General features: G+C 36.2%; 4 protein-coding genes across 5 annotated transcripts; 2 read left to right on the top strand and 2 right to left on the bottom strand.

Annotated features, from left to right (window-relative positions):
• Nucleotide 1: 1 nt before the first annotated feature.
• Nucleotides 2–5,831, bottom strand: LOC114526325 (eosinophil peroxidase-like). Its single transcript, XM_028547905.1, has 8 exons — nt 5,744–5,831; nt 3,729–4,277; nt 2,852–3,308; nt 2,397–2,617; nt 1,027–2,142; nt 660–776; nt 249–365; nt 2–142 (listed from the first exon to the last, which is right to left on the bottom strand). The coding sequence occupies exons 1-8, from the start codon at nt 5,805–5,807 to the stop codon at nt 27–29; spliced, it is 2,757 nt and encodes a 918-aa protein (XP_028403706.1). The 5' UTR covers nt 5,808–5,831; the 3' UTR covers nt 2–26.
• A 4,538-nt stretch (nt 5,832–10,369) lies between these two features.
• On the top strand, nt 10,370–12,989 carry LOC114526291 (protein SREK1IP1-like). The gene is made up of 8 exons (XM_028547848.1): nt 10,370–10,462; nt 10,560–10,628; nt 11,178–11,303; nt 11,416–11,476; nt 11,563–11,649; nt 11,851–11,879; nt 12,123–12,189; nt 12,526–12,989. Exons 1-8 carry the CDS (start codon nt 10,438–10,440, stop codon nt 12,572–12,574), a joined length of 513 nt encoding a protein of 170 aa, XP_028403649.1. The 5' UTR covers nt 10,370–10,437; the 3' UTR covers nt 12,575–12,989.
• LOC114526289 (lipoamide acyltransferase component of branched-chain alpha-keto acid dehydrogenase complex, mitochondrial-like) lies at nt 12,913–17,382 on the bottom strand. The gene is made up of 13 exons (XM_028547844.1): nt 17,260–17,382; nt 16,519–16,572; nt 16,396–16,438; nt 16,210–16,285; nt 16,061–16,124; nt 15,760–15,871; nt 15,399–15,577; nt 15,228–15,306; nt 14,920–15,160; nt 14,594–14,744; nt 13,957–14,148; nt 13,590–13,661; nt 12,913–13,511 (listed from the first exon to the last, which is right to left on the bottom strand). Exons 1-13 carry the CDS (start codon nt 17,347–17,349, stop codon nt 13,344–13,346), a joined length of 1,521 nt encoding a protein of 506 aa, XP_028403645.1. The 5' UTR covers nt 17,350–17,382; the 3' UTR covers nt 12,913–13,343.
• Nucleotides 17,383–17,415: 33 nt separating this feature from the next.
• LOC114526290 (spliceosome-associated protein CWC27 homolog) lies at nt 17,416–23,923 on the top strand. 2 transcript variants are annotated; one of them, XM_028547847.1, is made up of 15 exons: nt 17,416–17,574; nt 17,681–17,816; nt 18,068–18,109; nt 18,207–18,238; nt 18,312–18,455; nt 18,692–18,790; nt 18,980–19,074; nt 19,146–19,215; nt 19,359–19,439; nt 20,312–20,436; nt 20,670–20,779; nt 20,860–20,960; nt 21,435–21,550; nt 21,967–22,136; nt 23,838–23,923. In XM_028547847.1, the coding sequence occupies exons 1-14, from the start codon at nt 17,533–17,535 to the stop codon at nt 22,124–22,126; spliced, it is 1,353 nt and encodes a 450-aa protein (XP_028403648.1). In that variant the 5' UTR covers nt 17,416–17,532; the 3' UTR covers nt 22,127–22,136; nt 23,838–23,923. The 2 variants fall into 2 exon arrangements, with proteins under 2 accessions (XP_028403648.1, XP_028403647.1); XM_028547846.1 differs by lacking the exon at nt 23,838–23,923 and adding an exon at nt 23,434–23,836.
• Nucleotides 23,924–25,106: the final 1,183 nt, after the last annotated feature.

Genomic DNA, 25,106 nt, shown 5'->3' with positions numbered 1-25,106 from the left:
TGCTTATGTTGTAATGTTTTATTACGTCAATGTTTTTTACCAGGCGTAGACCTTTCACAACTATAACCACCATAATAACTGTCATTTTCGTTGGCGCATTTATATCCTGTAGGACATGGACTGTCTTTGCAATAGTCTTGCGCTGAAATAGTAAAAAAATATGAAACTTTGAATGCATGCAAACTTCATAATAAAACAGGGAAAAGTGAATTGTGGACGAAACATTATCTAAATTATATAGAACTTACTTTTACATTCGTGAAAGTAGCCACAAGAACAGTAAAATAAGGTTCCTCTTAGTTCTGATCTGCACCACATGTTTTGGGGGTCGACACATGTTGACGGGTTACATGGATTCTCGGGGTCTGAAAAAGAAAACTGAATTTTAATCGTGATCCCACGAGCAGGCCAACGCACATTTTCTCTGGTTCCTGGGAAGGAGAGAGGGAGAAATAGCAGACGCAATCGTAGTAAGTCAAGTGATCATAGGAAAGACGCAATCGTAGCAGGTCAAGTGATCTTAGGAAAGACGCAATCGTAGCAGGTCAAGTGATCTTAGGAAAGAGTAAGAAGAACCACGTGTCCACCTGTATTGGGGATCATAGCTGCGAATATATGTATCGAAGCAAATTGGCTTTTCAGTTAACAGTGTTACTTACACTGACATCTGTCACCAGTCCAATATGCTCCACAGTAACAATGGTAGCTCTTCCCTCCATCAATCGGAACACAGTGACCCCCATGTTCGCATGGATTGGAATAACATGGTGCATGATCTGAAGTTATGGTAAGAAATTAAGATTAGTTTCCGGTTATTAGCATACACGAATAATACCGAATAACGTTGGGTCTGAGATTAGATATATTCTACATGAACGTGAAATTTTTTCAACAAATTATGACTGAATAAATTATGACAGAAATAAATGTAGACTTAATTTCAATTGCTGGAAACACAGTTTGGGACTAAGAAAGCGCTCAAACTCTTATATACAAATAGAAATATAGATTGAGTCCTAGGTATACCTCTCCAAGCCTCCAGGTTGATAGAATATTGTAGAATACGACCACAGGACACACGATTTTCAGCACATTTTGGGGCAGTGAAGGCATCTTTTTGTATGGATACAATGTCTTTAAGATTATGACACATTACTTGAGATAACGTTACTTTCTTTATTTCTCTTAACTGTTCCTTGGTAAACACATCTTTCTCCTCGTAGTAAAATCGATCACCATCGCGAAGGTTCCTGAACTGCTTACTGATGATACAATGGAATGTCGGTCCTACTGCTGAGTCAGGCAGGGGATCTTCTGCTAGTCCAGCGACCCACAGGTCTACTTTATCAGGTGTTCCATACAATGTCTTAAGCAAATTTCGATACGTCGGGTCCCTTATTTCTAAAGCAACGTCTTCAAATGTTTCAGCAGATTTCATACCACAAAGTTTTCGATATGTATTGTATCCTGATAGGCCGTGGTCTCGTCCACGTTGGATGTTAAGAGAAGCTAGATTCAAACCAACGACATGCTCCCTTTCAAACAAATGCTTTGTCAAGTCCTGAGCTAAAAGAGGGTCAACATTTTGGGAGTTGTTTGCTAACAAGCCCAACAGAACTGGTTCAATTCCATATTTTTGTATAAATACATTATTGAAAAACATCTCTTTCAAAGGAATCGGTGCTCGTAGAGGATTGTATCCTTTATCAAGGACATCGAAAAACGGTCTGATTAAACTATGACCAAATCTGAAAGCCGCAGTTGAAAACTCGTTAAGGATTCCAGGATTCACATCGTACTTATATCCCTGGTACGGCAACACGCCATCGTCTCCGAGAATCTTCGGCAGGAAGTCGTCGTATGTAATTTTCTGCAAAATTCCGCCAACAATTTTTCTAGTTTCTTGGAATAATTTTTCATCGTCCCAATGGACATTAATTTGCTTCAAGATGGTAGCAATTCGATTGTGTTCCCTGTTGAAGAGTGTGTGCATGCTGGCCAATCCCATCTGCTCATTAACACGACCATCTCCAGACAAAAAACATCCTCCGCTATTGGTACACAAGTCAAGTGGATGACCTTTTACATCCTTATCTAGTATTAGTAGGTTTTTCTCTGTCATACGAAGTAATCCCTCTTTACCTTAAAAATAAAAATTAAACAGATAAAGTTCCCATTCGAACAAGTCTTGAACGTTACACAGTTTCTCGAACTTGGCAACTCGATAACTGAACTTTACTGCATGAGATTAGTCGCAACCAATTTTTTACAGCGACTATTTTTCTAACCTGACTCGAGCTCCGCAGTTTAATGTGGTGCTTTCTCAAACATATTTATATTTGTATTATGCCTGTTTGTTAGCTAATTTCAAACTAAAATTCTGAGGAAAAACAAACCAGTTCTGAGTTTCTTAGCCACATATTCAGAAGATCCATATATCTGTGAACCATCAACAAATGAAGTGAGAACATTTATCTGTTCTCTCGGTTGTAAATCTGCCGCATCAGACTGACACACTGCCGCAGATCTCGTCATTCTAATACAAGGGGTAGTAGAGTTTTTGGCTGAAACGATTGGAAAACATGGCGGAATGCTTATTCTTATTGAGCCATCACATCTAAAATTCAAAGCAAAATTCAAAATTATTAACAAAACACTGCACTTCAAAAATGGTTATCGACGGTGAAAGGAACACAAAAGAGTTGCAATCATCTGCCTCATGTACTTGACACTGATGCATTTTCCATTACTGAACCTTGCAAGGGCTTTCAAATAACATAGCTAGGAGAACCTCCTCTGAAATTTGTAGTGTGCAGCAGAAGTATAACTACATCTATCAGTAATAACTTACGGTACTTGTGAACATTTGTCTGCTCCCTCGCTTTCGGGACTGAGACTTATGTCATGATCTAAGAATTGTCCCCATTGCATGACTGCGTGTGAATACGGTTCATTTGAACCAAGAGAGTGGGTTTGTGAGCCTATAAAGGTTTTGCTGACATCACTGGCTAACGGAAGATGACTTTTGTAAAACTCGTCTGGGGATCCCTTGGGAAGATAGAGTTGGTCAGGATCGGCGTATTCAGCAGCAACCATTCTCTCTAACTTGTTGTCAGCGGAACCCCAGTGTTTGTGAATAAGGTTGTTACATGTGCCATCGTAGGTACGATATTTCTGGTAGCAATATAATGGGTGTGCATTTTTTTCGACTGTTCGACACGTGCTTGGGTTCAATAATATCGAGATTTTGTCCAAAGAAAATAACTTTTCGATGTGCAGACAATCAAAACTGATGCTTTCTTTCAAAGCTGAAAGCAAAGAAGATATTGTTAGCCCAGTTACCCCCTGACCCACCGCAGTGTTTCGCCCTTACGACCTCTGTAATGATTTTACCTCCAGTTGTTTCATCACATCACTTTGCAAAGGTTGTTGAATTTGAGAGCTAGCGAGTGTTATCGTGCACAGTTGCATCACTTGCTATACTACTATTGCCACAAATGTATTCTCAGTTTTAACCACTGGTTAAAACTGAGAATAGTTCATGTTGCCATGCAACTGTTGGTCACGGCATCAAAATAAATTTCCGAAAGTGTAGGTGGTACTGATTTCTTATAGGTTGAGAATGAACTGTATGGTGAAAGTATTCATGAAAAAGAAAGCAACAAAACAAAAAGGTGTGGACTGTTTCCCTCTAATCTACCTGAATTCGATCGATTATCATAACTTACAAAATGAAAATTCGTGTACGATTTTTCTTTTAATATAATTTAACAACATTTCCTGCTTCGCCTCCAACAATGTAATATCTTCCGAGGTCTTTGGAATTCTTCTTATAACTCGCAGTAAAAATGAAGGCGAGATTGACGTTGGGGTTATTCCTTCAAAGATGTGATTGACCAAATTTTTCGTTGTGACATGTTTCAAAGCTTCTTCAACAAACCTGTCCCCAAAGTTTCTTCGTAATGCGATAATTAAAATATTTACAGCAGCACAACTTTCCTGTCCATTCCCAGATTTTTGACATCCAGTAACATTGAAAGAAAGCCGTCTCGTACCATCTCTGCGGAGTACTACAAACTTCCTCAGATCTTTCCGAAGTGTTGTTGATCCTGATAGTTTATCAATACTTAAAACATCACGCCATTGTGTGGGATCTATGCTGTACATTACTGGAGAGGAACCATTTTTGGTTTCTACGTTGACTGGGGCTAATTCCTTACCAGCCTTCATATCGTCATTTACAAAAAACGTGAGTGTTTTTGCTGCAAATGAAGTACCTTCAAAAATAAAGCAAGGTAAATATAAGACCATGAATGGTTTATAGGACTGAAAATATAAAGACAACAGCTGTGCATGATTTGTAAATAACGTGCATAATTTATGGAAAGGACTCCCAATTTCCAATGGCAATGGCTACGGGGGACCTATTGCGCTATTTTTGAATATTTTTCATAAAGGAGGCTTGATAATACTGTCATCACAGTGCAGTTTTGCTAAAGCATGATAATTTGCGAAAAACAGTAATTGGAGATCAGCCTGGCAAAATTTAGACAAACAATTATTGTTGCTCTCTGTCCTCCGCCAGATCTCAGAGTTCTTTGATCTAATTTTACGTCTACGAAAATACAAAAACCTTTCACCTTTTCTCATATAAAAGCTGAAAGCTTCTTAGAACTTAGAAGGATTGCTTGAAGACGTAAGACTGTTTGTCGTGTGAGTTCGTAAGCTTGTACTAAGTAGGTTTTTGCAACAGGCGGAAAAAGGTCTTTATATTGTTCAAAGATAAACTTTAACGGAAGCATGGCTACCTTTTATTTAATTTGAAAACCTCCAAAATAATGTCAACGTATATGTATACATAAGTACTTTCAGTAGCTGCTTGAATGATAAAGATGTACAATATATCGCTCAAATTCTAGAGGGTCAAAAATAATTACCCTACCAAATCATAATCCCAGGGTGTAAATAAAAGTATAGTTGTTAAATGACTCGCATTAAAAGGCATTTTTAAAACGCAATTCAAATTCCTCTCAATAGTATGAATAAAGGAAAATTTGTACTCCAAATTTGTCCTTCCGGGGGGGAAGGTATCTTGTCAGCTACTTTAAAATTGGCTTGCGCACGGCATTAATTTACTTTTCACTTTACATTCTTAATTTAAATTTGCATTTCACGTATGGCTAGTCGACTTAGATCCCGTTTTAATGATTTTTAGCATGAATTTTACGCACGAACCAATGTTTCCTTTTGGAAAACTTCTATATTGATCAAATCAAAATAAAATTTTATAGCTAGTGAAACAAAAATTACATTTGCTTCTACTGCCAAGATGTTTTTGACCATGCAGTTTTTGCGCAAGTCAATTTTAAAGCGCGGTTCACGATAATTACTCTCTTGATTACTGGTATCTTAAGTCGTCCAAATTCAAGCAAATTTCTCGAGCCATGCTAAGGTTATTTTATACGTGCTCCGCGAACACTTTATACTCTACCTCGATGAAAACATTTTTAGCGATGTTCCAAAAACTGTCTACTTTCAGTTTTTATACCTATAATATGCATGCTTCGAGCACTGTATATAATGAATGTAAAAAAAGTGTTCACCGATATAGCACAAAAATCACGAACAATAAAGTATCTAACAAGCTCACATTTTGTAGGTCATGCAAGAAAATTACAGAGTGCACTAGTAGAGTGCATGCGAGTACAATGCAATCACGGCAACTGGTTGAAATTTCACTTACCTGAAGTAAGGGAACAGCGAAAAAGACATATTGCCAAGACTGTTAACACTCTAACATGCACCATTATCGATCTGCATTTGTCTGCCAACTCTTGTGTTTGGTTAATTTGCCATGTAATATCTTTCCTTTATACCTCATCCACTTGAAACCATGGCCAATATCCAGTAGCAATATCAAGGCATTAAATCTAATAACGACATTTTAATTGTTCAATCAAAGCATTTTTATCATGCATTCATAAAGAAGTGACAGAATATATTTCATGGTTTTGTATTCTAGATTTTTTATTACGTTGATTTTTTTAATAACACAGTCCGTAGGCTGGTTGGTATTCGGTTCATTTTTAACAAAGATTTTTTACATCACTGAATATCAAATTGTTTCAGCGCCGACAAAACCCGTCATTACTCATTAATGAACCAAATTATAATTGATAAATTGTTTTCGATGCAACTTCTAGACTGAATAGTCCTGTGTCGATTTTTAAAAACAGTATTTCTGAAAACTTTAGGCCGTCACTGCAGAGCTATTTTTCGTTATTCTATACCAATGCAAAAATTCATTTTGGTCGGTGAAATAAATATAATTTCAAACATCATTCATCTATACAGTTTAACGATGAAAGAGAATATTGTAAATATAAAAGTCAAACTGAGAAAGCCACACTCAGGTGGGAGTGAAAAGGTATAAGTCAGCTTTAAATATACCGATGTTATTATATATTGGTTTTTCATCTTTCACACCATTTTACAACTCAGTTCTAAATTTCGCCTTCGGATCTCCTTTTATTTCAAATAGTACTTGTTTCAAAGTCTTCTTTTGTTTTCTTGAAAGGAAGCGCGCATTAATTTGAATGAATATGCATTATGTTAGTTGTGAAGCCTTCAGAAGGTTGTTTGTACTCTGATGGGGCAAGTATTCGCTTAAACCAATAAGACTATATTTCGTGTATTCATCTTGTTAATTAATGCACGGAATATAGCTATGCGGCAAGGAATTGAACAACACCGGGCAACGATGTGTGCATGGGAATAGCATATACATTCAATTTGACCTGCACACGGGCCATAGCGAGAGGGATATTTGCGGATATTCGGAAAACTGCTTTATAGCGGTGATGCCTGACTTACGACGACCAACACATAAGGGTGAAAACTTTATTGCGCCTTGTTTCTGCCAATAGTAAACGACTACATCAGGTATAAACTTTTTTACCTGAAAAACTCCAAGGCCACTCAGCTCCACCCCCTTCAACAAGACGACGTACGAAAAAAGCTATGAATGCAACGAGTCATTGAGTGTACAAGCTATACTGAAATGAATAATTAAAGCACCTATATGATATAAATATAATGCCAATTTAGTGGAGTCATGAACATTTTCCACATGCAGTTTATTGTCTATATATATTGTGCGACTTTCTACGCGACCAATATTTGAACTTTATATACTGTATCAAATCATTGCGATGGATAACAAATGTTTTTTCACTAAAATGTATTTGAAGGAGACGAGGAGTTTTTCCGACGTTTCATGAGTGATGTCGTGCACGTTTTCCACGGTCCCTGATACTTGCATGCGGCTAGTATTGCGCGGAACTTGACATGAGATTGAGAGATTCCTACTAAAAGAAGATTCTTACTTATCCTACTAAAAGGGAATACTAAAATACTTTTAACACTTGAGTCTATACACAAGCTATAGTATATACAGTATATTTACGATGTCAAAATAAAAGAACTCTGTCGTATACAAAATAATTTATCACTTAGCTATATCAACAAAAAGAGGAAAATGTGTTATTAAATATATTATCGCGGGTCGTTCTTTTTGTTGGTAACTCGCAGGACGATAGAGATATTCGAGGAAGGGAAAGTGGTAATTAATATTACCTATCATATTATAGCCTAGTTAATGTAACCCATGTCATACGGAATTAGTTCCGGTATCCGATTGGCATCCGTAGGCCTCTATATATGATGTTACTTGGGGCTAGTAATTATCATATATCCCTACCAAAATACTCTTTTTATTATTTTATCTAACAAAAAAATGTTGACAAAATATCCATCGCCTGTCTATGAAATCGATTCCAACAGTGTGCCATCCAGTATCCATGGTCTCTATGCATGTGTTAGTCGACAGCAGCTGTTGTCTGAACAAAAGACTCTATATTTTGTGACGGTGAGCATTCTTCCTCCTGTCACTGGAAACCATGACTATAAAAAACGTACACTTGATAACACAAGTGCTTTAGTTCTGCTGAACAATTATATGATACTGAAAGTCTGAAATTCATCCATCAAAATGATGCCCTTGGCAACATAGGTGTGTTCTGCGTTCGGACTTCGGGACATTCGTCCAGGAGGACTTTGAAAATACTTCCAAAATTCATACATTCTTTTATCTATTGTCATTTCTCACCGCAATTTATGAACGGAGTTTGTATTGCTGTATCTTCTGGAAAATGCCTTAAAATGAAAGTAGCGAGATAGCAAAATTGCACACTGACTGCAATCAGCCATGTGACGAAATTATTATACGTAAAACCAGCTACTTGTAAAACTGATTAATTGAATGTCTTTTCCCCTCATCTTCATTCAATCAGCACAATGTGTTCAATTTACCAAGTACTAGTGGTCAATCGTGTGTTTTCCTATCGGCTGGGCTTACGACCACTTTGTCGGTAACGGCAAAATATATACATAAAAACCCTAAATATGTCAGTCTTAATTTTTATTCAATAATTTCAATTGAGATACTAAAATCAAAGACCACTTTAGGTTTACCATATCCAAATATTTCAACAGATAGGCCGAGATAATCTTAGCCCCGTTTAAGCCCCAGCCCACATTGTTAATTCCCTAGTTTTTTTGTTGCCCCCTCCTCTCTTACTATCAGAATAAATGAATCAAAACCAAATTTAAGAATCACGATAAATTATAAATAAAAGGATGTACTTGGTATGGTATTGGATAAAGTTTCTTGTCTCACTGGAGTTGTAAAGTTCTTGTTTCATTAGAGCTGCAGAGTTGAAGAATAAAATAACCCTCGGGGGCTAAAACCTCTCAGCTGATAGTTGTTATGGAAATTCGAAGTACGAGATGAAATTTAAATTATCATTTGGCTTTTAAGGTGTTTTGTAATCTGAAACATAGCGATTAGATGTGCCAATAGTTTTCGCTGAGGAGGTAAAAGACTCGCGAAATATTTATTCACTTTATTTATTTTAAATTATTTACGTTTTCATTTTACAATTTTATATTCCTGTATCAACTATGTATGAGATTCGTGAGAGTGTTGTAAACATGAGTATAGAGTGTTTTGTTAAATAAATAAAAAAAAACACTTTGTTAGTCTTGAAGGACCAAAGGTTACGTAATAAAAATTTCAGTCTTCTCAAATAAAGGACCTCAAGGGTATTCACAAAATTCTTTTCGGATTATTTTCAACTTCATCACTTGACAATGTCAAGATACTTCCGAGGAAAAAATTCAACATCCGTTATATTTTGAATATGCATCACATCATAACTATGCATGGGTAAAATTTGTTCTTCAAAAAGAATCTATCAAAGGACTTTGTATGATAAGCCTAAATTCGTTCGTGCGTGATTCTTTTTAAGAGTATGCAAAAAGCATACTTTGTATAGGGATATCTCTTTAAGCAAAAGAAAGCTTAGTGGAAACTATCAAAAACATAATTAATTAAAGCTAACTTTTTGGACATTTTCTAGAGCCAAAAAGCAGGCCGCTTAGCCATGGACGTCCTAGCTGTTAAAACGTGCGGCGTTCTAGGTCTTCTAGAAACTTGGGAAATGTCCAAATACATTGGGAATATGATGTCAAATCAAACACACTCTCAGTGTATAGAAAGGTGTCTTTGATACATAAAAGTGGTAAACGGTAAACTGACTGAGATTTTAGTATATAACATGCCTAAAATAGGCCTCTCTCAGAGTAAAATGAGAATGAAAGACACTACCAGAATATTCTGTGAATTTCCTGTGTCTTTTCCGTTAAAGTCGCCTTCGATAAAAGCCATTGCGCTGAAAACAGTGCAATGCACAAGAAAAACTGATTTCTTTTTACCGTACACGTGGCATTATATTCAATGCTGTATACGCATCAGTGCCCTAGTCCTTTTGCAAATTTAGTCGAAAAAACTAACAGGTGAAAATAGATAATTCTCAATACTCTTTAAAGTTTTTTTGTTAGGAACGTAATTGAGTTCTGAATATTATCTCATGACACAGACCATGAAATTTTCAGATATTAATTAAGACCCTATTGGTTGTTTGAACTGCGTAATTGTAACGGATATTCGAGTATAGAGACACTTTTGAAATGCTGCACGATTTCTGAAATTTATCTGAATTACCTTTCGCTCATTGGGATAGGGCGGAAATCACCTTATTTTGTCCAAATGAAGGCCAGTTGTTTAATTGGCCTTTGTATGGAAAAAAAATGAAGTGAAAATAATAAAAATTGAGTCCAGGGAGGAGCTAGGGGGGAGCAGCAAGATGTGTTAATATTTTCTTGCATTCATGCTATAAAATGAAGTATTTCTCTGAGAGTGATGTACGAATATTCGCGGGCGCCTCAAACGGTTAAAAAATCTCTCAGACAGTCAAATTCTCCTTTTCATTCCTTCGTTTTATACAGGTTTAGATTTTTTTATTTTTTAGTTTTATCATGCAAAATCAGTCAGATATCGAAGGTAATTGTTATGAGAATAATATGCTGGACAGATATCATGATATAAATAATATTTGGACGTTTGTGTCAGATCATACAAAAAAATTGTGTTTCTGTAGGACTCATTGGACGTCTCACTCAAAAACAAGACAGCACTTTCAAAGCCGGCTGCAAGAAATGTGGTTATAGTAAGTTCTATATTTCTAATATACATGTATAAGACAACTGATGAGGCGAAATCTGAGTGTGCGTTGGGGCCATTGAGTTTTGACTGTTGAAAACTTGAAACTGACCCCCCACTCCCCAGTCCCCCCAAGTCATTTCAACTTGAACATTATCTCAGGGGCTACAATTGTATTGACCTTGTCCATGGCAAGGGACTAGTGTTGGTTGCGTAGGATGCCTTCATGTAATCTTTGTAGTGTCCTGGGTTGGGTATATTGTGGATGGAATGGACATGTTTGTATGTCCGTCCAGAAAATAGCCATGCTTGGACTTTCACACACTAGATAAAGCATGCCTTGAACCAACTGAGCCTAGTACCAAGACTCCCATATTTCATAGCCAACCATTATATCCTACTGTCTGGTTGTTTTGTGTTCTATGATTGTCTTGATTGTGTTTACCAAACATGGTCTCACCAAGAAGTAAAGTAGTAGTTGAAGATAAACTGGTGTATGTTGTGTAAAACAAGATACAATGCCCAATAATGATGCAGTTTATGCATGTTCCTTTAGGTGGTCATTTGACATTTCAGTGTCGGAATATTTTGAAGATTGATTCAGAACATGATGTTGTTGTTGATGTGAGCAGTACCTCGAGTGAAGATAGTGATGATGATAGTGTATCTTCTTCATCTGAAAGTAACCACTATTGGCATATGCTTCAGCTCTAACTAATTGTCTTACAGACCTCATGCATGACCAGTGTTTAGGCATACATACATAGGATGAATGATTATTTCATTTTATTTAGGAAAAAAGAAAAAGCGTTTAACTAAATTAAAACAAGATAGCAGTGATTTTGACTCAGACAGGTACATGAAGTCTCCTTATTTTGAATTGCCCACATTGGTCATTCAAGCAGTACTGTGACGTACCTTACTATGTGATTTTTGTTTAGTTCTAGATCAAGATCTTTAAAGAAAGCCCTACAAGATAGAAATGTACCCAGAAAACGAAAATCATCAATCACACCAGAGAGGAAAAGGTTTGAATAGAGAATACTTTATACAATGATATATACAAACATATATACAAACGTAAATCAGCAAAAATGATAAAAGTTAGCTAGTTATTGTATCAAAATTTGTCGACCCAATGTGCTTCCAGGGATGTTCATTTGTTCTCAAATATTACTGTTACTCTGAAATATAATGTAATAATGTTTTTGATCCTGTGAAATTTTCAGAAGAAGAAAGAGTTCCTCAAGTGACGAATGTAAGATTATCATTTCATTTTGATAATAACTAGCAATTTTTTATCAGTTAAATAGCAGAATAATGATCTTGCAAGGTTTTTGCTCTTTCTATGCTCCATGCTCCTGTGCATGATTTGACATCATAGGTATTAATCAGCTAGTTTTCTGTGAATGGCATTAAAATTGCTGAAAATGTTTTATGTTGAAGCTTTCTACAGTATTTTTCAGTAACATTTATTTGTTTGTATCAATGTATACTTCAGCATCTGATTTGGATAGAAAGAAGATGAAAAAGAGTAAAAAGAAACACAAGAAACACAAGACGGATAGGTGAGACAATGTGACCAAACAATGTTCCCCCTATACAGTATGTTGTACCTTAACCGTTTTTCTTATACCTATGCTTATATCGCCGGTGAAAACAACCCAGCACAGTATAATTTTGCCTACACCACAGCATGGCAAATCCAGGCTGTGGGTAGATGTGAACACAGAGAAAATATGACACAAAATGCCCATATTATGGTTTCATGGTTTTTAATTATTTGTATGTGTGCAAAACACCGGCCCATGGCAATGCTTCTTCTCCCAACTCGATGGCACGGGATGGAATGCAAAGCATCGTTACGACAAAAATTTATAATCGAGTGTTATTTTATTTGATAGTAAAAAGAGAAAACGAAAGCACGAGAAAAAGAGGAAACATCGACACTAACTCGGATTACCCGTTTCAAACCCTCGGTCCGATCTACGTCTACGGTGACTATCATGTTTCGTGCAGTGAGAAGTCACTCGTACGATCCTCACAACCTTGTGATGGATGGTATCTTTGCTGGGATTTAACGTCTTGCGCAAGCAAAGATGGTTGAGAGTATCTGTGCAATGCTTGAAAAACCCCACGCATTTGGGGAAAATGTAAGTTCAACAAGTAACCCAGTATAAAAAATACTGTATGAGCCAGCAAAGCCAAAGATATGTTTTCATATGTTACATGCACACCTCGTTCCTTCCATCTCTCTTGAACTGCTCATTTTACAGACGAGGTAAAGAGAGTAAAAGTGAAGTTTTATTAAATGGACCGTCCAATAGATTAATAATAAACCTAGCTTCTGCTATTTTTTTTATCTCTATGGGTGTGTAGTTCTTACTCGTGATTATGTAAATATTCGAGAAGTCCAGTTCATGTCTATACTGTACGGTCTCTGGTTTGACTGACCTATCCAGTCAAACCAGCTGCAAAGCTTTGACATATACATATAAGATCTAACAATTATAATAACTTTCAAAATTATTTGCTAGATTGTAGCTGGTCATGTGACCAGTTCCAGTGAACTTCTCTCCACAAATGAAGAGCTTAGTTACCTAGGGAAAGAGGGAGGGAGTGCTACATTACTCGTTAGTACTATATGACAGTTATCTTTTTTCTTATATTTATATACTGTGGCATGTCACACATTATTATATTCAGGAATTATATCTATTTGTTATCTCAAATCCATCAACATAGATGCAGGATTTTCAAGATAAGATTTCCAAAGGTTAGAGAATCTACACATCGTTGCCCCATCAATAACACGGTGATCAGCCGACCATGATACACACATCACGTGAGCTTTAAAAATATCATCTTTCTCATTATACCTCGGTACAGCCTGCATACAAAAAAATTATCAGGTGATCAAATGGAGGAAAGCGCTCCTTCACAGGAGACATGCAATCAAATCACATACCTGGGATTTTCCTAAAGCTCCAATGGCTACTTGAGGTGGTAAAATGACAGGATCAGCGTATGTACCACCAATCTGACGGAATAATAACCAATTATTAAATAACTGCATGCGAAATATAATATGAATATATATAGTTCTGAGTTCGGGTATTCGGAATTGTACAGTTATAATAGATGTACAGTTAAAACACGCATCGTTTTGGTGCCATTCCTCAACTTTTAAAAGAATTAATTAGAGTAACACATAATGGCGTCCAGCTCAAAGTTCTAGTAAAGAAACTGTAATTCTTTGAGTGTAGAAACTCATACTGAAAAATGACAGCGAAATGCATGCATTATTCTTTAACTTGCAATGCAGAAGAACTTACAGATCCGATATTTGACAATGAAAATGTTCCTCCTTGTAAATGTTCCAGCTCCAGTCTGCCTGCCAAGGCAAGCTCTTGTAAAGTATTTAGTTCTTCAGCGATTTCAAATATTGATTTATTTTGAACGTTTTTAACATTAGGAACAACAAGACCTTGACTAGTGTCCATGGCAATACCTATGTTGTGACAAGCCTGCAAAGTAAATTGATAGGTTTTCATCACAAACGGTTCACCTGTAACTATTACTGCCAAAACGCAAACATTTTTTGCCGAAGTATGAAATTTTAAATAGTACTTCAAATAGTACTGCAGAACTAGAATCCGGTATAAAAACTGCCTAAAGTGGACAAAGAAATCTCGACGTTTTGACCTAGGCCAAGGGCCCCTGTCAGGAGAGTAGGGCCATGATAGTACTATTCAGGCAGAAATAATGAGAGGTTACTGAAGTAGCATTTTTTAAAGTAAGATTTTGAAACATGTCATTGACCTAAAGCCAGTAAAGGCGATAACTTTTTTCTGCGATAAAAACTAGCACACGCGCTACAGGAATCGGGTCATTGAAAATATACACGAGTCGCACGTGTTTAATATGAAGTACATCTGTGAAGTAAAATAAATTTTAAATACGAGTACATACTTTAAAAGTAATATTTTCGCAATTTTCATCTACAGAGCTGTTCAACACAGGATAATATTTTAAAGCCATGGAAGCTGCCTTGATAAACATTGGCATAAATGATAATCGAACTCCTCTGCCCATTGCTAGTTCTTTGGCATTCTCCCTAAAGCTGTGAAATTTTAAAAATATTCTTATCAAAAACGAACCGTGAATAAAAAGAACTCATCTATCATATGAGAAATTACGGGGTACATTGGAACTGCGATGGTTCACAACCGTTGGAAAGGGAAACTTCGTGTCTGTGGTCAAACATGGTATACCCACATGATAACAACAAAACTCACGTGATGAGTTGGTTTAGAGTAATTTCATCGCAATAACCAAAATGCGGAATTTTTAAAGCATCACTCATTGTTTTAGCCATTGCTTTTTTAAACCCAGTTATTGGTTCAGTCCTATCTTCTAATACCGGTTGTAGCAAGGGTGTTGGAGGTGGTGGTATTGCCGCACGTGGTGCCGCAGTTTTCGTTGGTGGTTCACTGGGTATGGCTGACGGCGTGGTTTGGATGGGAGAAGGTACAGCATCTGGAATTCAAGAGGCAATTATTTTTCAGAATTTGAATAAGAATACCATTATTTTGAAAAAGATTACCTTGTTTGAGAAAATTGAGAATGTCCTCCTTTAATACTCTTCCATCCTTTCCTGAACCACTAACATCGTTCAAATTTACCTGGGCGAAGATATGATAGGAAAGGTTATCAAAATAAAGTTCTTCGGTCGTGGTGATAACCGTGACACATGACTACTTCCACAGGCACTCACATTATTTTCCATAGCCATTTTTCTAACAGCTGGAGTAGCCAACACCTTTTTGGAAACCTCACGGACCCGAGATTGCTTGCTGCTGGACGGCTCTGCCTTTGGCAACGTTTTCTCTGGTTCAATATTTGATGATGAAATATCTTCATGTTGTTCAACAGTTTCTGTGATGCTATCATCATCTAAAAACAAAACTTCTGATAATATCCAGTCGTAGTTGTCCACGTGATATTTTACTTTTTCTATTAACCCTCATTGCCCATTTGATAATCATATCCGTCAGTTAGATTGGAGCAGCTTGTAAACTACTAAACCCTGTATGCTATATATTTACTGTAGTGGTAATACATTCGTTGTAACTAACCATCTTCAAGTTCAAAATCAACTAAGGGATTTCCAACAACGGCAATTGCATTTTCTTCATAATGTATTGTCTTTACTATACCATCATAAGGACTAGTTATTGTCAGTGTTGCCTAAAATATAGCACATTTCAAATAAGGTTGAAATATCCTGCATAATATAAACTATAGAAAAAAATTAGACAACTGTGTGTCACCTCAGTTTAAGTTAAATGTGTCTGAAGTTAAGAAAGTGTAGAAGTACTTTTGTGTCAAAAAACAGCATTGTTTAGTGAAAGTAGATCAAACAAACAATGGAACAACCTTGTCGGTCTCTGCTTCACAGAGGTCATCAAAATGCTCTACTTTGTCACCAGGTTTAACAAACCTTAAAAAGAACACAATTAATTTACAGGTGATTGAAGACAAGTAATAAATACCGAGCCAAAGGCTACCTAGATGTATATAATTACCATTTCTTTATAGTAACCTCTTTAATTCCCTCACCAGGATCAGACAAAAGAAATTGGGATAACTTCCATAACGCAACTACATAATTATAACAACAGTGAAGTTTCCAAAAAATGGATATTAATTAACTCAGACATTACTGCCGGAGAGAGAGGAGACTGCTAAATAAGACATGCAGTCGCAAATACCTGAGTTATGAAACTCCCTTTGGGTGGACCAGAGAGGATAATTCTGAAAGCAATGAAAGGCATTTCATTTTAAAAAACCATTTATTTCATTTTTTATAATACATGAGGAATTATGTACAGTACCTTCCCAGGCACCTTACTTAATGTTGCTAATTCAACATGACTTTGACTTGAAATCTAGGAAGAGGAAATCCTTTTTAACTCACTAGAGCAGAATCTGTTATTATAGCAGTATTTTTCTGTTTTGAAACTAAATATCTTGTTTTAATGCAACGGATAAGTGAAGAGAAGTAATTCTTGTTTTCTTGCAACCATGGAGAGATTATCCTTGGTCTCAGTTGGCCAGTTGATCCTTCTGCCCAGAATACCACTGCACAGAATTTCATCATATTCTAGGCAATCACCATTTCCTTAGTTATAGAGCTAATAATGCACTTACAGAATATGCTGCCACAGTGTGCATTTGAAGGAGTGATTGAATCATTTGAGTGTTAATGCACAATACACAAGTTGGCAGCCAGAAATTTGGTGCAACTTAGGAAGTGCTGAATACAAATTACTCATATTAAAACTAGGTGGCAGCCTGGCAGGTGCAAGTGCAACCATGAACCACGCAAAGATAGTGAGAAGATGTTGAAAGATTAAAACGTTTTGAAATCAAGCATGTTCTTACACGATTATTTTAACATTTGAAATAGCATGAATTAGTTGGGCAAAGATTGCACGATTATATAACTTGTATAAAATAGAACAATACATGGATACATTACATAATTAAACATACAAGTGTGTTTAATATATATTCTGCTATATATTGATCAAGCACTGGTATGTGAGTTCTCACACGTTTATTGCATTGAATACCTTATTTCTGTTACGAACAAGAGGGTTTCTTCTCATTAAACATCTTAAGTTCGATTGTTTTCTCCCCCAGTGGCTCCAATACGCCGCCATTTTTCGGTACACGTGGAATTCTTCTTGTTTTCTAATAAGGAGAGACTTCATGTTAGAATACAACGAAAGGTTGTACTCTGGGAAGTAGTCACTGAAGACTGAAGTAGTCCATTTTAGGATTAGGATATTTGATAATTTTGATTGATTGATAGTCAAGAAATACTACGTTGAGAAGCTTAAAACATGAGTAATATCTATATTCAAGAACCGCCTACGAACGGAAAGGTGGGAACAAAATTACAAAAACCATAATAGTGTGGTTTAATACTGCAAGTTGTATTAGATGAATACTCTAGGTAATTCATTAGGTAATTAATGCTGAATGTTTCAGGTTCTTGTAAGCACTAGTGCTGGAGACATTGATATTGAATTATGGTCGAAAGAGGCACCAAAAGCTAGTCGTAACTTCGTGCAGTTGTGCTTGGAAGGTTACTATGACAATACCATATTTCATCGAATTGTCAAAGGTGAGGATTATATTTAAGAGAAGAAAATAGGTAATGGCTAGAATATAGCTATATGAGTCCCAAAGTTCATCTTGCAATTTTGACATTATATGATCTATGAAAACCAAAACTAAAAATAAATTGACTGGATATTCAATGGGTTAAAGACTTAAATGACTATTAGCCATAGTCATATTGCATGGTGCATTAATGTTCTGGTACTTGTTGAATTTCGCATAGTACTGAAAAGCCCTGAATTAATTTATCATTAGGATTTTGCATTCAAGGAGGTGATCCTACAGGAACTGGTACAGGTATAATAATATCAGACAAAACAAAGTGAACTTCATATAATATGAAATAATATTCTGCTAGAATTATTAAATGCTTTTTTGGGTCTTTCTATTCTAGGAGGTGAATCAATATATGGTGAACCGTTCAAAGTAATAAGACACTGCAGATTAACAAAAACAAAAATACAACAACTTAATGTTTTATATTATATATTCCTTGTAGAATGAAGTACATCAACGATTAAGATTTGTAAGAAGGGGCTTGGTAGCAACTGCAAACACAGGTGAAAATGACAATGGAAGTCAATTTTTCTTCACTCTTGGACGGGCAGATGAGCTTCATGGTAAACATACAATTTTTGGAAAAGTGAGTTATTTAACATGTACTGCATTAAAATTTTTCTTTTATCTTGTATTTTGATGGCAAATACCAGTGAATACTAGAGTCAGGTATTCCTTAAATCCATATCTCTCTAGAAGTATACTAAATCCTTATGTAGGACATATTATAAAGACATATAAAGACATGTATTTGTTATATTTACTGTAAAAAGTTCAATCTAAGAGAGAATAGCCTTCATATTCTGTATTGTAATTATCAAGGTCACTGGCAACACAATCTATAACATGTTGGAAATGGAAAGTATGGAGGTTGATCAAAATGATTTTCCTGTTTACCCTCCCAAGATATACAAAACTGAGGTAATGTGATTGCATTATCCAGGAGGTTATCTTCTTATTAGAGCAATTGTAAATTGTCTGGCTATACCAGCTATTTTAAACAAAAACTAACATATATAGTCCTCATGATAGAATGGATGCAAGTATGTATACTGCTGCTCACATTTATTTATAACTATATTCACATTTAAAAATGTTGGCTTTTACTAGGTATTGTCCAATCCATTTGAGGATATTGTTCCCAGAGAAAAAGAGAAACATGTTGAGAAAGAAAGCAAGAAAGAGAAGAAAAGCAAAGGAACAAAGTAAGAAATAAAAATGGCTGTTACATCTGTATAAAAATGGACAGAACTAAGCTAGTGTATATGGCTGTTAGAAATTTTAGTTTGTTATCATTTGGCGAAGAGGCTGAAGATGATGAGGAAGAAATTCACACTTTGAGCAAGGTTCGTGATCTGGTAACGAGTAGGGGTGAAACATATAGTTTCATTTGACATTCTTTGTTTTCACAAAAGTTGTTGCATATGTTTACTGACAGACTGTTAGGGTGCTTAAGGACAGTATTCACATTCCTCGTTTCTTATTTTAGGATATGAAAATCAAGAGCAGCCATGATGTACTGAATGATCCAAAGCTTAGTTCAGTCCCTACTTTGACGCCAACAGAGGACGTGAGTCAATTTTTATTGTGTTTAATATCATTATGAAAAATGAATTTCTGTAGGGTGGCTGTTGGAAGAACGTATTGGGGGATTGAAATTTCCCCTGAGGTTGATTTGATTTGTGACAATTGATACTATGGACTAAGGTGTTTAAAAACGAAAATGATCTTTGTTTTCAAAAACATAAAAGTTTTTTAGTTCCATCGGAATTTAAATAGGATGTGTAAAAAAACACGATCGGGAAATCTTCCAAGTAATTCACTCTGTTCTCGAAGCACAAAAGTGGAATTTCAAGTTGTTTTCAAGCAGCGTTAACTGTCAAGTTCATACACACTATCGAGCGCACGTAACAAAATTGATCTACAAATAAAATCTATCTACACAACTAAAAAATTGACATGCAATTCCGAGGTAGATTCTAACTGCATTCCAGGAGCATAAATGCATGTTAGATTTACTATTGCTGTGTAGTTTTTAGTAGCTAGGCTAGTGTATAAACGTTTAGTAAATAATTCCGCTTTTTGCACTCAAGTGAGTAATTCGGCACTTGTGATCTTTGAATCTCAGCTACCTTTACATCTAAATCTCTGGATATTTCACAATTTTCGCTAAACCGGTTCTTAATGAGAATAAGGATAATTCGATGTTAAGAATCCTGCTACAAACGTGGAGATTGGTTAAAAGCGAAGGGGCAAAGCGAATTTAATAGAGAACAGCCGTAAGGCAGTCATCTCAGCGCAGGTTTCTCTCGTGTGCGGTTAGTTCTTGTCAGAAATCAGAAATACATCTCTATGATTTATTGAAGTACATATTGTACTGTTTACAGCAGAGCTGGTTTGGACTGTTTTTATTTAGTTCACTTGGTATTTGTTTGTTTCAAGAATGAAAAGGCTGTTGATGAGGACGTGGCAGACAATGTTCGAAAAAGGTTGAAAAAGCCAACAATTGAGAAGGAGAATGATGAACAGAGTGAGGAAGATGACGAAGATAAGCGCTCGAAGAGAAGGTATATATATGTTGTTTAAGTTACATGAGGATTATTATTATGATTAAAATGTGATATTCGAAACTTCGTCCGAACTTGTTTAAAGTGTTGCAGTCAGTGCTGAAAACCTAGAATATTTTGCAACCAAATTACTTTTATTTTTCGTTATCTATCTGGACCTTCTGGGGTGAACTGAGCAATCATCAATTTCAGACTTCAGACATTTACCGTTTTTCAACATTCCTAATTTTCAGTAAAGAGTTAAGGCGTGAATCTAAACGACTTCGACGTGAACTGCGGGATAGTAAGAAAACTAAACCTGTAGAAGAAGTTGATACGAAAGATGACGAAAATGAAAAAGAAGGTTTGTATTTCAGGTTTTGTACCTAACGTTGTTGGTAAACATCAAATATAACGCCGTGACTCCTTTTGTTTATGTCCCAGATGAAGTTGGTGCATTAAAAGATTTTCGTGAAGAAAGAAAAGAATATTTGCATAAAAAGAACGAACAAATTAAGAAAAAGGGATCTGGTCGCGAAGAACAGGTGTGCTTATTTTAGTTGGATGGTCATGAAGTATTTAGAGATTCTAGCAGCGCGGGAGTTCTCGTTTGTCTATATAACTATGTATTTATGCCCGGGACCACGCATGGGAGTTGCAATGATTGCATCTCATGAACTATTTCTGTTAGTCGTTGGTTATGGCTTCGTCTAGACAGAAAGCAACCTCCGGTCGCAGGGCATTTTTCATCTACTGCACTGCTCGCTGTTGGATAGAAAGGCGGGCAATTTTGAAGCGACGAGACAATTAACTTTGTCAATTCCTCGCAGGGAGTAAGAACTCTCTAATCAGTCTAATGTTTTATTAGCTGCTTTTTAACGTCATCGAATAGTATCTGAAACAACCTTAAAGGTGCAATGCGCAGTTTTGCCAACCTTGGAAAGGCATTCTAGTATCCTTCTCTGAATCATACAAATGGTAACTGGTGAAACGAACTGAAATCGCTTATGCTTTTGCAGACATTACAGTTGCTGTCCATTTTCCAGTCAAAGTTGGAGGAACCTGGAGACGAGGTTGCACCCACTATGTTAGACGACGATGAGGATGATGACGAAGCGGTTGATAGCAGCTCTTGGTTAGTTAATCAGGAGACTATTATATTTATGATGAATTGTGGTAAATTCGGGTGAGGGGCAACCCTCAGTGAGGGAGGGGATGTCGTCATTACTCTGTTGAAATTGAGTGAGATAATGAGTTTGAGGTGGGTTGAAGAAGAGATAGAAATTTGTTCCTTGGTAACGCCTAGTGGTGTCCTAGCTGTGTGACGGTTACGATAAGAAATATTTGTCATTGTGAGATTTAAGAAGAGGTCTTGCACTAGAAAATAGGAGCGTCCGCGTTGACAGACCAAGGAATTTGCAGTAAAAATTACAGTAGACGTGATGTACCTTGATAGTTATATTAGTATACTGTTACATTTGCCCATGGTAAGATCTTCTGCCATTGAATATCCACCATATGCCCTGTTCAATATATGGATGTCTTTTACAGGTTACATCATAAACTGATGTTTGAGGAGCATGATAGAAGAGCAAAAGATGCCAACATTCGTGATGAAGATACTTTTGAAATATTTGATCCTCGAAATCCTATCAATAAAAGACGACGAGAGGAAAGTAAAAAAAGACAGAAGGAACAGAAAAGAAAGTAACTCAGACAAGGTTAGTGTGAAGATGTTGAGCGTACGTGTTTTCAACTTTTCACTGAAAGACACACGACTCAAAGAAACCTCGTGAGAATATTTTCTTGTGCTTGCCCATGCACATCAGTAACAACACAAAGTCACTTGTAGGATTTTTCAATCGTACCACTTGCATGGACGTTGAAAATCCAATGAACTGTTTCATTTAGTGCAATTTTTTAAGAAGTATTCTTAGTAGCATGAATTGCACATCTGGCCATGCATAGAGTTAGATTCCTAATTAATGTTATATTTATCTGCATGCCATCAAACTATATAAAGCAAACCCTTTCTTGAGGTTTTTTGGGGGCTTTCAAAAATTATAACCCTCGAAATATCGTGCCTCGTATGTTCGTTAAACTATCCTAATCTGTTACTACACAAGCATTTGATTTGCCATCGGCTTATTACCTACATATTAATGTTCCATTATACCGCGACTATTGGGAACTAACGTACTCGAGTCTTTGCAATTGATAGCACACATGTTAAACAGATTGAGTTTTAAGTTATTTTAATTGCTTGCGTCTATATTATTTCAACAAGTGATGATAAGGCCTGTAATGTGTTGGCCTATGAGAAAAGGCAATTTTAAAATTATCAAAGTCGTAATCACACTTCAAGCGGATCATGTCGGATTATGTTCATTACAAATCCTTGTCTTTCCTGTTGGTCTTTGCAGTCATATCCCATCATGCCTCTTCTATTTATTCGATAAAAGCACTGGAAGCATTTTAATATGACTCTAAATATTTGTGTCTGATATAAAAACGTGCTGAATTTTTTCGACTGGACTCAGATATAAAAATATTTTTTCAAGTGCACTAAAATATCATAAACAGTGTCCTGCTGTATACTATCGTTACATTTTGGGTATATAGTTCAAGCCATAGTTATACGTAATTACCGCAAAATACACAATTCTAATTTGCTAATTTGTCACTAACTATATAGCAGAGGGGTTGATATTTTTTTCTCGGGGGAAGGGGGGGGGGGCGGGCGATATCTACACTCTATCCAACGCTTCAACCTTTGTGCGTCAGATATAGCGACAAATGACAAGTTGTTTTTCTGTTTACGTCCAAATATAATACTACTGATGTTATCAATCTAAGTCGGAAAATATAAGTTCATCGTAATAAAAACAGAACACAGCAAATGCAATATACATAGCACATGGCCTGCTTTTCAGGTGTTTTTTTGCGGAAAAACCGCAGAAAGTCTGTATATGAATGCTATGATAGATATAATATTTATGGATGCTTGCTAATATTTAGATGTCACAGGTTCATTTCTGACAGTGCACGCCACGAGGCTGTTAATATTCCAAGACCACCCATTACTTAATTGGCAAGATGAAAGCCAAATGAAACAAGAACAAATGCTGAACTGATGATGAGCGTGATGTTGATAAGCGGCGTCGATGCAATAATCCATTAGATCTCTATCAGAAGATTGCACTTATTTAATAATATACCACTATACATGACTGCGCACTATAATATTGCTTTAACAACATATGACATTACTATGACATACACTTCTAAAGTTAGCGAGGAGAGTTTGGACTGATTTTAACAACTGTTGAACGTCCAGATATAGTGTTATTTCGCGGTGCACTGGTCTTGCTCTAGAATAATACATAGAGAGAAACTGGTAAGACGATTTGTCTGATATATAGATGAACCTGACAAATGGAAGTAGTTTTAAAGTCACGACAGATTGGACTCCTCAAAGTCTGCGACTTTTACCCACTACAAAGATGTGTTGTGCTAGTTCATTTTGTGAAGACAATGGTTCAATTCATCACGCAACAAAAAAGGGATCCTCAAAAACAGTAACCATAAAAAGGCAGAAGAAAAGAAGGAAAGATAAAGACAGATCTGAGTGTGTAAAAAAGCCGAAAAAACGAGAACGAACTCGTCAAGATAATGTCAACATTGCTTTCGGAAAATTAAGGGACATATTACCGACTTATCCTCCAAATAAAAAACTTTCGAAATGCCAAATATTGAGGCTGGCTGTTCGGTATATTACACTGTTAAATAATGTGTTAGAGGAACAAGGTCTTAATAATGTTCACGCAGACACATGTTAACACTAGCTTTCTGATTGATTGATCGATGAATTACCGGGCGGATATGTGAATTTACTGTTAATACCGCGCTAATGTCGAAACTTTTGTCACCTTGCATATTCATCATAATTGTGGTTTGTTTTTATTTGCCACCTAGCACTAGTAGAGTAGAACTTCTTTTATGTCACGATATTTTTTGTTCAGACGAAGAAAATATATAAATTATCTGATAGTCCATACCACATGAGTCAGTTATTTATACCAAACGCATGCATGCAACGGATTCGCCATGCAGTTGGGTGCATACTGGTCATTTGTAAATATGCTTACATGCAATAAATGTTTTCGCTTTACTGGATGTCAAAATATTCTCGCTTCAGATTTGAAGTAAGAAACCGGCCAAATGGAGTGAATATACAATTCTGAACAGCTGCATGTAATCTCGTATCCGTTTTGAGATTTTCGGGAAGGACTACGCCTACACATATTCTCCTAAATTTAAAATTTTAATTTTTATTTCCTGGCCACTGGCACTGCATTTATCCAAACTGATTATGAAAAATACGATACAAATTAGAAAAGAAGTGCAAACTTCACCCAGTTTTCTTTTCAAAAGTATTCAAAATGAACATTGATTGCAGGAATTAGGATGGAAGGGTTTTGTGCGTTGTTCATCTGAAGCCGAAAATTGGACAAAACGATGAAAAATAGAACACATCAACCTCGTAGAGTTCATGCATGCAAAGACGAATTTCCCTGTCATATGACAATTTTTTTTCAGCATGGCAAGGGCGGGCGATTGTTGTCCGGCGAGGCCAATTCCAAATCAGTGTCACTCCTCTTAGATTAAAGGGATTAATTAAACTCCGCTAT

The sequence above is a fragment of the Dendronephthya gigantea genome, unplaced genomic scaffold (assembly GCF_004324835.1).
Source record: "Dendronephthya gigantea isolate DGI-Jeju-01 unplaced genomic scaffold, DenGig_1.0 000038F, whole genome shotgun sequence".
Classification (NCBI taxonomy): domain Eukaryota; kingdom Metazoa; phylum Cnidaria; class Anthozoa; order Malacalcyonacea; family Nephtheidae; genus Dendronephthya; species Dendronephthya gigantea.
The sequence above is the reverse complement of the archived record's forward strand: the minus strand, read 5'-3'. Positions and strand labels throughout refer to the sequence as shown.